Below are 12,287 nucleotides of genomic sequence, written 5' to 3'. Positions count from 1 at the left end.
AATATTTCCATCATAGAGGTATGAGAAAAATCCATAAAATGCGTAGGTATGCTGTTGTACCTCCCTCCACTAAAAAAAGTCAGAACATTTACAAACAGAGCATGGAGCCAATAATATGTTTAATTAATTGTCATACCAGTCCAGGAAAAGCAAGGAGAATGAACACATCACAAGGAAGAAGAGGATCCATACTCTAAATCCAGCATTGTTTTTGATGGCCTGTGAGGGAAAAGTTATCCCTGTTACCATACCAGTAAATACAGTTTTAACAGTGGCAACCCAAAATGTCTATGGCATCACCCTTCCCTCCCACAAGAGAAACAACAGAATTTGCCCTTAATTTCAGGTGAGTACAGGTCAGGTTGGCTGTACCTCTTTAGATTTATCACACTGAGTCACAATCAAAATCTTATAATTGCACATTTGGAAAAAAAAGTAAAGAACATTGAAATCCCAAGATCTCATACAAACACTAGGAACTATATCAGAAAGTACATGCTTCAAAGTGAGTTCCAAAAGTGAAATTCCTTGATTAAAAGTAATCAGGCCTTCTTTCTAATAAAGATCTGACTTGAAACAAATTAAAAAACAGTAAAACCAAACAACAAACAAACAAATAAGAAAAATCCCTGACACCTGTGGAGATAACTCAGTCACTTATTTCAGTCTCAGAGCAAGTATTTTTCTTGGCTTCTCCTTTCCAAAACTGAGACCAGCAGGGCACTTATTTTTTGTTCTCATCTTTTAGAGTTACACATGGAAGTTTTTTTTCACATGATACAAACATTAATGTGAGTAACAAAGTGTTTTATTTTACCACCTATCACAACTGTTTCTCAGGATCATTTAGGAAACTTAATTCTACCTAAAAATGTGAAAAGTGAAGCAAAATACAGCTTCTGTTCTTGCCATGTATGGTGCACTTTTCAGAAGAGCAGAGCAGTGGATAACTCATCCTTGAGATAATTTTTCTGTGTGCTCTCAGGAGGGAGAAGAAAGTGATCCATTGACTCAGTAGCCTAATTTAGGGACTCAATTTTTATTGAAATCTAAGTTCCCAAAAGAAAATATCCTTTCCTTCTAATTAGTAAAAGACTGGAAAGATTTGTCTACTAGGAACATGCAAAGGTGTTCAGGTAAAGTCTCTTCTAACACTCAGCATTCTGTTTCAACCATTTCAGCACTCTCTTACATTGGTAGTCTGAGATTTCTACCCCCTCCCTTCCTTTTTTCAGAAAACTTCACAGGTGCTTAAATGCAAGCCAGGTGACCTTCATGTTTAAAAAACTGCTGAGGCCAAGTAGATTTCTGCAGTCCTGTGTTGCTATTCAGATCATGCTTAGCAAGTGTGAACTGCTGAGAAGCTGAGCTACCTTGGACAGTTTCCCCAAACCCCTAACCTGACACCCAACACCTGCTGCATCGGTCCCGTGGGTGAGCTCGCACGTGCTGTTTTAAAGCAACACCTGGAAAAAACTGAAAGTTAAGAGAAATGAGTCTAAAACACAACTTCAAGATATTACCTCTCTTATGTCTTCATTGCCTTCTTTTATATTCTCTGTTGCACCCACAACTAATTGGTGGATATTGTCAATATCAGTTTCCTGTTTAAAAAAATAAATAAAATTGAGAAATAGTAATGAATGTTATGAAAAAACACTTCCAAGGACTTGGGGAACAAGCAGAACTCAAAAGTAAAATAAAATCTGGTATTATCAACATCTTTGTTTCATTGATGCAAAGGCAGAGAGTAAGACATTTAAGTTGTAATTTCTTTATAAGTGATTTTACAAACCTGAATGGAAACCACCAAGACCAGTAAGAAGTCTCCCATTTATCTAGAGTCAAATCTAACCTGTGTGATTTTTCCCAGCTCTTCTGGAAGAGGTGCCAACATTTCCAGAAAGGATGCTGTTAAATAACAGCATTTAACAGGACACCAGTTCTGAGGCAGAGGGATCATTCTAACACATATCTCTCATTTTCCATTCCTGGTACATACTAGTAAGTAACAACAGTAAATATCATGATTTTGAATTTGCAAAACAAACAAAAATACTCTCCTTCACATTTCTATTGAAGGTTTGTTAATTTTATGGTAACAAGTTGGCTGTCAAGACTGAAATACCCCCAAGAAAATCTTCAAGTGGTATTTGTTGCTGTAGTATTAAATTATACTAACCTGTTGCAAGACTTTCTCAGTGAATATCTCTTGTAATCTGGAGATTTCCACCACTTTTCCTTCAATTTGTCTTGGCAAAGAACAGAAATACTCCATTAGAAACTAGTGCAAACATGTCTTGCTGCTGCAGATGCCGACCCTCCAGCCCAGTAAGTGGCTGCTCAGGAGACCCCTGCTCCATCAGTTGTCCGTGAGGCAGCAATAGCCTGGGACTAGGGCTTGGACCGTGCCTGTCTGGAAGACAACTAGAACACAGTGAAGCCCTGGGAAAGGCACCCCAGAAGTGCTCAGTGAGCAGCTTTCACTGCCAAGTTTCACCAGTCTCCCTTCTTTCATTTCATATAATAACATCCAAGCAGGGCCTTAAGCAGTTGATTTTGACACACCCTTTTCATATGCTACTCTGATGTGTGCAGTTCACCTTGCCTAGGACTGATATCCAAAAGTCAATTTCTAGCTTGTGTAGCTGTCTGGGTGTTCTGCTGAGCTGGGGAGAATGAATGGCACCACTTCCTGTGTCTGCATGGGGTCAGCAACGATACCTCGCCTACTGCTATCTGAACATCCAGCAGACAACACGACAGAAACAGAAAATTTAGTACTTCAAAACATGGATAAGGGAGAAATGTAACTAGTGCTACCATTCTTACACTGTGGGACAGCACATAGTTCCTTTCCTGGGCACTGGTGTTTTGTCCCAGCTCCTCCCACACCACTAGAGCAGGAGCAGGCAGGTGTCCTGCAACCAATGCCCTGCACAAGGGGCTGACTGGGGCATGGGACCAGCACAGGCCACTGTCTGTCAAGTAACAGAAAATTGTACCTGACTTCATCGAAGAGATTGTTCATTTCACCAACAAGTCTCTGATTCTCCTGTTCAAACTGGAAGAAGGAAAGAAGGAAATGGCACACAGAATTTATAGATTTAATTTCCCAGAAGTGAGTCTGGGAATTTCAGTCTACCTGAAATGACATGTATGTGTTTGAATAAGGATTACCAGTAAATCTCACAGAGAAAGGTTTAGTCTTCTGACATGGGCAATTTCTATCATAAAGAATGAAGGAAAGTTTTTTTATTTCTTTTACAATCCAGATTTTCTTTAACATTGAGATTCATTTTGTACTAGAGGCTCACTGTCTACTTCATTGTTAAGAACGGCCTTTTCTCTTGGGTTAAAGGATTTCAGAGTCTAAGAGGAAGGTTACTGGGCACTGCCACCTTCACTGTGGGGTAGAGGTCTCAGGGAAGGTGTCCAGCTTCATGAATTGAAGAGGAACAGAAAGCAACATACTGCACAGTTCCATGAAGTCCCATTGATTTCCACTCTAAAGATCCAATGCTTTAGTCAAATAAAATAATACCAGTGTTGCAATACGTTCAAGTGTCATTGTCACTGCTGTCTGTAGTGATGCCACCTACAGAGTACAGCATTTTTGAAAATATAATCGCCTAAAATACAGTGATATTTACTTCTCAGCAGCGGATGACTAAAGGTGCTTCATCACTGCACTGCTTTACCTTCATGACTGTTGTATGTCTGGTTCTGGTGGAGTCAATTCACAAAAAAACCAAGGCACAGAGCAATGAAATAGAGCCACGAGATTTAGTGCTGTGATTATTGGTTGGTCCTTGAGTGACTAAGTGGGGCCACCATGCTGCAATTGTTTTTTCTGATTTCTCCAAGGATATCTGTACAAATATTCAACATTAGAAATTCCTTATTTTGCTGCCTTAAAAAACTGAGATGGTAACTAATTGAGAAGACGAATTTTCAGTGAAGAAACAGTGAATGACTTTAATCCTTCACAAGTAGTACAAATCCACTTAAGAAAGTATTCTTTAAGAAGTCCCTATGATATTTAAAACCTTCCATTGGCACAGGTTGCCTTTTAAACTGCTAAATGATCTTTGCAACTTGAAATCATGGCTGATGGAGCGCTTGCACAGACAGCAGTTAAAATATGCTAAAACAGGCAATTGAACAAAGGGTTTGAGTACTGAACACATCATATACCAGTGCGTCACAAAGGGATTTACATGATGGGAACATAAAACCAAGCTCTAGCAATCAGTGTAGCTCAGCAATTTATGGCTTATTGAAGTAGCCTCTTTTGTGACAGTGAAATATTCTGTTAGCAAAGTATGGCATAAAGTTACAAACTGCTTAATATATGACTAAAAATCCAAGGCACTCAAGAACAATATGAGAGCACACAAAACAGTCTCTGAAGAACATTTTCTCTTTAACAAGCCATACCATAATTATGTGCAACTTACTCATCTCTGACTGGAAGAATGATATACACTGTGTCTGGGAACACCTCAAATCATTGCCAAGAAAGCTTCACAAAGTCACTGCTGCCCTTTGCCCTGCAAAGCTCACTGTTCTGATATCTGCACAGCTACTGATTGATACCAGTTTTTCTTTCTTTATATAAACCGAAGGCAGCATGTGCTAATGTAGAGAGGTTTTTTTAAGAATTTTGAGCTATGTTCAAAAGGATAAATTTTAGGAATATCAAAAAATCTGACAGGCTGTCAGCAATCACGCCTATGTCAGAAATTTCCTATTCAAATGTAAGCAGAATTGGATCAATCTATAAACGTGCTGATAGCAGGGAAATGCAAAAATGTTAAAATTCACGAAATACTGTTGTGACAGATACCTTGTAACTATTCCTTCCAGGAAACCAATCTGATTTTGATAAAAAATAAAAAGAAATAAAATTAAGTATAACTTCACAGTAATAGTTAAATAGTACAACTATTTGTGTTCTAGAAACTGTCCAAGAAAAAAGGGTAAACAATTTATTCTTTCAGAAGTTTCATAATGATTCCTCTGAAGTTGCCTTGACTTCTGTTGTTTCCTGACTAAGCAAAGCAATTAGTAACTGTAATGGTAGAAAACAATTTTAATTTCAATTGTTGAAAGATAGTTTCTATTAATTTCATGTCTCCATGTAAATATTTTGTAGCATTTTTAAATATTAGCTGCTACCAGAAGAACCATGACATAACAAGCAAAAAGGGTATCTTATTGCAGCATTATTCTTCATAAAATGTTAATAGTTAATTTAGGTGAATCTGTACATTTTTTTTAGCCATACACACAAGAATACAACAGAAAATACAATAAAACAGACAATTAGACACAGGATAAACATACCATTTGTATTTCTTCAGGTGACAGCTCATCTTCACCTCTGCCATCCCCCCATAATCCAAGGTTACTTTGGGCATCGGGCAGATTCCTGTCTGTAAAAGAACCACCAAACATTTGAGACACTGAATAGTACAGGGCACAGAATAGTACAGTCAAAATAATTTTTCATCCATGTTAGACTGATGATGAAATTGTGGTATCTCCTTTGTCAGTTACTGAGATTTACCCTGTATTTACAGCACAAAATTACATCAATAACCTTTAATTTCCAAACTGAACCAGAAGTCGTCTTGTAGGTTTAATTTTGGGAACTAAAGAGTGTTGCATTAACATACTGACAGAGAAGGATGTAAAACAACTCATAATGCACTAAGAATTTTTAGGGCACAAAGTACTGTAGCAGTTGTCTTTTAACAGATAAGAACATGCAATTTTCAAAATGACAGTCTAAATGTAAAGTATTATCTTCTGGTGAGACTTGACAGAACCACCAGCTCCTCCTTCCAGGAACTAAGAGAGAATCTCAAAGATGTTTTGAGCAAAGCTCACAGACAAACTCGATTTTGTCATGCTGTTTAAACTTCTTATTACAATGCAAATCCCACACCACACTGTGCAAGAGGTCTTCCTGCATATAACAGGAATCAGCTCCAACCCCACAAATTAACCATAACACATCAAAGCTGCTTCATTCATTTCAGTAGTATTTCCCCTTTGATTAAAGCTACTCATCTGCATAAATCTTTGTATGAGTCGGACATAAAAGATCTTGAAGGGCTATTTCTGGGATATTCCCTTCTGGAAGATTTAATTTTAGGCTTAATTATATACTTCTGAATATAGAGGAAGTTAGAATGGGTGAGAAAAAAACCGTGCTACAGGAATCTGTTTCTGAAGCTGTTCTAGCATCAACATTTAAAAACCTTGTAAGAGTGCAGCCTTGAGAGAGCCTCTCTTCTCCCCACTGGCTGTAACAATCTTACAAAACCCAAGAGACATCTGTACCACCCCACAGTGGATCAACCCTCAACCTGCTTTGATGCATCAGATGCAGATTGCAAATTAAAACACAGAAAGATTTAGTTTTTACCTTTTCATACATTTCAGGCTTCCTATTTATTCCAGTCAATCTTTTAAGCATTCATATGTATTTTAATTAGTTTTGTTAGAACTTTCTAGACATCATTTTTTTTCAATTGCTTTAGCAGCACTGATGCATCATCATTCAGAAACTGACTTGTCTTGGGAAGCCTCTGAAAGGAGTAGTCCTATTTATAAACACATACATGAAAAGAGAAGGAGAAGTCTTCCCTTTTATCCTTCATGATAGTATTTGTGCAAACTCTTGAAAACATTAATATTTTAAAACAGTATTGTGTGTATCCTTTATAAACTTTTTTTTGGCCTCCCAACAACCTAACCAGGATGCATAAACAATGACAATGTTAAAAATGAGGGATGTGGATTAGGTATACAATAAATTTTAAAAAAACCAAACCCAAGCCAAAAAACAGATTAGTTCTTTCCTATGAGTTGTAAAATATAAACCAAAGAATCTCTTTAAAGATTGTTTAGAAAGCATCCATCTATTTTTTTCCATGGGATATTATCAGTATTTCAAATCTACTTCACGGAAACACAAAACTTACTTGTTTAGGTAATCAATATATTTACATTATATCAAAATTACAATAAATTATTTACTGTATTCAAATAAAATAACTAGTTAAGGAAAAGAAAAAAAAAGAAAAACCCTATTTTATCCCACAGGAACCAATTAGTTTCAAGCCCTACCAGCACTGTTAAAATACAACATCTGTATCCAATGTGATGGCTAATAAGCAAATATATTTATGGTTAAGAGGTAAGCAAGAAACATGTATCTCCCCAGGGTTCCTCCTGTCACTGTGGTATGTTTTGGGCTTTCTGCAGCTTTCACGGAGCTGACATTAATGCTTTTCTGCAATTCAACCAGCAAAAGCCAAACTACATTTCTAGTTCAGAAGGAGAAGTAGTTAACTCATGAGAGAGATATAAAATAATGATCAAATCCTCTGAACCTTTTTCCACGCTGAGACAGCTGCTAAGCTTGTGGACCAGTTAAAAAGCTACTCATTCTTTACATTTATTTCCATAAACTAAATGTCAAATTTGTAACAAGCAAATAAATACTGCCAGTATATAGAAGCACTCTCCAGAGAGACCATTTTCCTACCATGTGGCATGTCTACTACAATTCCAATGTAAACGGGTGCTCTGCCTCAAAACAAAGGTAAACACATTTTGCTTTGGTTTCTGCCAAAAAAACAGACAAAACCCAAGTTGTGCTTCAGCACACTAAGTAGAACATTCAGCTGTTCATCACAGTGTTCAAATTAAGGACATGACCACAAGCTGCCCTCAAAAGTATCTTTACAGATGAGATTTAACCCAAGGGACCCAGGCATGCTGCTGATGGCTAATTCATTAGAACAAATTATCACCATTCTCTAAGCCATCGATATCCTGAGGATGAAACAGCTTATTTCAAAATGCAAAGACTTCTCTGGCTTCCTAAAAATTTGAAAGTTACTTGGAAAAAAAAAGTATAAATCAAAGGCTGCAAGATTTAAACTGAGTTTCTTGTTTCCTAGTCATCTTGTTCATGTTATTTTCACACTTTGACAACCACCTACCAGCAAAGTCACAAGGCTGATTTCTTCAAGCAGCAGCAACCAGCACTTATCCTTATGTGAGAAATCACAGGCTGTGTGAATTTGCATACTGTTCCAGACAGATTTTATTTTGATATACAAGTTCCATAGTTTTCTCGAAGTCTAGTCAGCAACCCCTTGTAAGCACTGCAGCAACACAACTTGTATGGCAGGAGCCCTACTTTCTCATAAAAATTAAAGCAAAAACTCATGAAAGTGAGAACTGGAGTAATCAAAATTAATGTGCAATAAAATAGCTGCATTTCTATTTACTGCAGTGGTTTGCTGTGTCCAAGGTAACCAAGGAACAGTATTTTCCATGCTGTGGCACAGGTTTTTGGAGCTAAAAATTGTAATGACACTATGTGGTGGGAGTGTACACTTCCAGAGATTGCAGGGATATTTGGTAACAAGGGAAGAGCACAGGGCAACGAAGATGCTACTATGCTGCTGCTTCTCCAGCGGCACCAGCTCACAGCTGTGAAACGCTGATAACAGGTTAAGGTGAAACTCATCTATGTGCCTGTGTGCTGCATCACTTATGCCACACTGTGAAGAGGTAAGCACTAGAAACAGCACATAATCAAAACCTGTACTTCGATAAATTCAGTGTCAGGGGGGAAAAAAAGAGGCAGACCGATAGGGCTGCAGAAGTACAAACTGGTTAGGAAGATAAGCAAAGCCATTATCAGAAAATGAAGGCATTCACATATTGTGAGGTAATTCAGTGTTAGAGACTTCATCCAGAAGTGGAGCACCCACTTCACATGAATCCACCCTCTGTATGGCCCTGGAGTCACCTAACAGTGGCACTATACTCTTAGCAAAAATCACTAAAGAAACAACTTCATTAGAATAATATGGCCAACCACTGCATTTGTTCTATCCCGATGAAGTATTATCCCAATGTAATGTAATTAGAAGGAAAAAAAATCCTGCTGTAAATCACAGGGTACCTTGGTCTCCTTTAAACAACACAAGTGGGAGATCTTAAGCCACAGAAAGCAACCTCAGAATCACTGAAACAAGATTTCTCTTTATGCATGAAACTTGGAATTATCTGCATAGTGGTGGTACTCCAAAAGGCACTCTGCTCCAAAGCTCTGCCAGCATACACATCCCAGAACAGGCTGAAATGGCTAAGGGAATTGAATTGGCTTCTATCCCTCACCCTGAGAAGCAGGCAACCAGGAATGAGAACCAATGCCCACAAACCCCATCAAGATCTGCACCATCTGAAATGACCCCAAGGTCAGAGATACTGCTTTGGACTTCTGGCTATCTCCTGCCCACTGAAAGATGAGATGAAACCCTCCCAGCAGGGCAACTTAATGCTGTCAAGAAGAAAGCCTCAAAACTACTGGATCTGACCAGCCAATAACCTCCTCTGTGTGAGCATGTTCCACCTTAGAGTTTCTACTGTAGCAGTGTCCAACCAAGGTCTCTGTGCTTAAAAACTACAGAATGTTCCCAGAGAGTTGTTGACCTACTTTCTAATTCCTTGCATTCAGTGGAAGGAATATGGAAAAATCAGACAAATTTCAGAAGATATGATATTGATAAAAATAAATGAAAAAAGCTCATAAAGAGGTTATTAAGAGGATGAAGAATTCAGCATAGCATATGACTTGTTTACTTGGCATGTCAAAAAGTTTAAGATTCTGCTTCCTCAGTCTCACAATATCCTTCACAGAAGCCTGATCAGCTCAAGGAAGATGAAAATGGAAAACATGCCAGTCACAGAAATTTGCCCTTCTAAAGTGAAGGAAGTACTATCAACCGGATGGGCCTTGCCAAAAAAAGCAAAACATAACTACATTTTATTCTTACCTTTGCTTTCCTCAGCAGAAAGTTTTTCTTCAGAATCCTCTAAAGGACTCTGTGAAAATTTTTCAGTGGAAAGAGGTGCTTTGGACACATTGCTCTGCTCAGGTTCAAGTTTGGACCTAGAAGTACAAGAGCCTATGATGTAACTGTTATTACACAGATGTATTTCTCTAAAATGGAAACAACCACAGATTACTAAATTCAATACTTTAACTCTTGCAAACTTCATATTAAAGATTTTCCAGGCAAGATACAAAATGTACTTAGCAACTGTCACTGAAATATTATTACAAAGGCAAAGAAAGCATGAATAGTATTCCTGCACCACATGCTCAGAGTTGAGAACATTGAAGGCTACAGAATAAAAATACTGATACTTTAAATTTCCTTTCAAAAATCCAGTGTATTAATATTTTTTTTTAAAAGCCATAATTTAGGTCATACTGAAAAAATTTTAGTAGCAATGGCCAAGCCTATTTCTTTATTTTTTTCAAATAATAATGATAGCTTTACTTTATATTTTCAATCATCATAAAGGAAATACAATAGAATTATCTTTCTTATACTATTCTAAGTCCCTATTAGGTAATTTTAATACAAAGGCAATGCAAAACGTGAGAAGCTTATTCAATGATTATATATTAAGTACTTGTCAAGTATGTTTCAGGTTGAAAATTATTGCTAATGTATTTTTTTCCAGTAAATTTCTGTGGTTTATTGTTGTCTGCAATGAATTCTGTAACTGCTACACAGCAAGCAGTTAAATGTTTAGTAATGCTGTTGGAGAAGGTAAAGAACCAAAAATCCAAAACCCAAAACCCTGCTGTGCCAGGTGATTCCACCCTACCCTCTCAAATCACTTACCACTTCCTACCCTCTCAAATATAATCAACAGTTAATCTCATTATGATTTTCCATTCTCCCCTGTGCCTAAGAGAAGGTGTTGCTTTTTGTAACACACATTCTAACCCACAATTAGAAAATTCTGTGAAAAACAGAATATAATGCAATATAATGCAATTGTCATCACTGAGTGATCACTATTTAACAAGAAAAAACAGTAGCAGGGAACCTTTTCTAGTTAAAAAAACCTCTCCAAGTACTGGGCTTTTAATAATTTTACAGAGAAGAATTCTCTCATCTCCTCCCTCTCAAATTTGCCTAATAATAATAATAAAAAACAAAACTTATCTACATATCTGTGCAGTTCAAGTGGTAGTATTAATACTAGTAAAACACCAATTCCCCAAGTAACAAAAATACCAGCTTGATTTGAATAATGGCATACATAACACACAAAATCTTCTCATGGAAAAAGAAGTTTAAAATTGAAATTAAATATAATCTTGAATACCAATAAACATTAAAACTGAAAATCACAACAAAGTACCTTTACAGAAAAAAATGCTTGTGTTTCTATTTCTCAGCTTTTCTTTCTGCAAAACTAGTCCTAACCAGCAGAACCTTTTAATCAAAAAATGTGAGTGAATACATAAAGGCAACCTCTGTAAGAAAATCATAACACTCAGGCAATTTGTTGAAGAGCTTAGGGTAATTATCAATATAAAAGGAAACATGATGAAATACATTTCTATGGCCAAGTTTTCAGTATTGTGTGATATCCACATATTTTAAATTGACTAAACTGCAGGAAAGAAGAGCTGCACTAGGATTAATTTATTTCTAAAGAAACATATTCCTTAATTGTATTGTCCTTACTGTGCACCTTATAGGATTACAGGAAACTTTCAATTTAAAATGAACAAAGTGTCTGGTATGCACTGTTTAAAGGATGCCTAGTTCTTTTAATAGAGGGTACACGTTCTTATCACATAAAGCATCTGCTGAAATCCTCAGGAAAATGACAAATCAATGATACTAGATTCTAGAACTATACTTTTTTTAATTACAATATAGATAATGGACCTTGAAGTTCCTATGCAAATATTGCAGAGTGAGAAGACATGGAAAGCCTCTCAGTTATTAAATAAATTGCAAACCTGCTCACTTTCCCTATCATTCTCACAATTGGGAGTATGCAGAAAAAGAAAGAGAAGTAGTACGGAGTTTGAAACTTGACTATTGACTGAAAAAAAAAATCCCATCAGACCAAAAAGGCAGCAAGCACATCATCTTTAATTTCTCTTAGACATTTTCAGCTCTACAGTAGCAGCCTTAACAAGTGCCACTACAGGAAGTGGAAACTCTTGTTTCAGTTCAGAAGTTAGATGATAGTTTTTTACGTTCATCATGTTTCTGCTTGCCATGAACACCTGCCATGTCAAGTAGTATTTATTAAAAACACAGTCACTTGTTCAGCAGTAAGATAGGACCTTTAAAGAAAAGCAAAAAAAATATTTTGGTGAATTTGTAGAAGTCAAATAGGTTTTTAAATCCACATTTTAATGATTTGGTGCTTTT

The 12,287-nt window shown here is 36.8% G+C and overlaps 1 protein-coding gene across 4 annotated transcripts in view; it reads right to left on the bottom strand.

Annotated features, from left to right (window-relative positions):
- Nucleotides 1–99: 99 nt before the first annotated feature.
- Nucleotides 100–12,287, bottom strand: part of STX18 (syntaxin 18) — a 57,506-nt gene continuing 45,318 nt past the window's right edge. For all 4 annotated transcript variants that reach the window (XM_005517844.3, XM_088056393.1, XM_088056394.1 and 1 more), the window contains 6 exons: nucleotides 9,870–9,985; nucleotides 5,350–5,438; nucleotides 3,006–3,064; nucleotides 2,183–2,252; nucleotides 1,524–1,604; nucleotides 100–219 (listed from right to left, as the gene is read on the bottom strand). In XM_005517844.3, coding sequence (XP_005517901.1) covers nucleotides 124–219; nucleotides 1,524–1,604; nucleotides 2,183–2,252; nucleotides 3,006–3,064; nucleotides 5,350–5,438; nucleotides 9,870–9,985 — 511 coding nt within the window. In that variant the 3' untranslated portion in view covers nucleotides 100–123. The remainder of the gene's footprint in view (nucleotides 220–1,523; nucleotides 1,605–2,182; nucleotides 2,253–3,005; nucleotides 3,065–5,349; nucleotides 5,439–9,869; nucleotides 9,986–12,287) is intronic.

This window comes from Pseudopodoces humilis, chromosome 6 (assembly GCF_049639895.1).
Source record: "Pseudopodoces humilis isolate 2021_Gansu_Grassland_sample_001 chromosome 6, ASM4963989v1, whole genome shotgun sequence".
In the NCBI taxonomy this organism is placed as follows: Eukaryota; Metazoa; Chordata; class Aves; order Passeriformes; family Paridae; genus Pseudopodoces; species Pseudopodoces humilis.
This window is presented reverse-complemented; position numbering and strand designations above follow the sequence as displayed.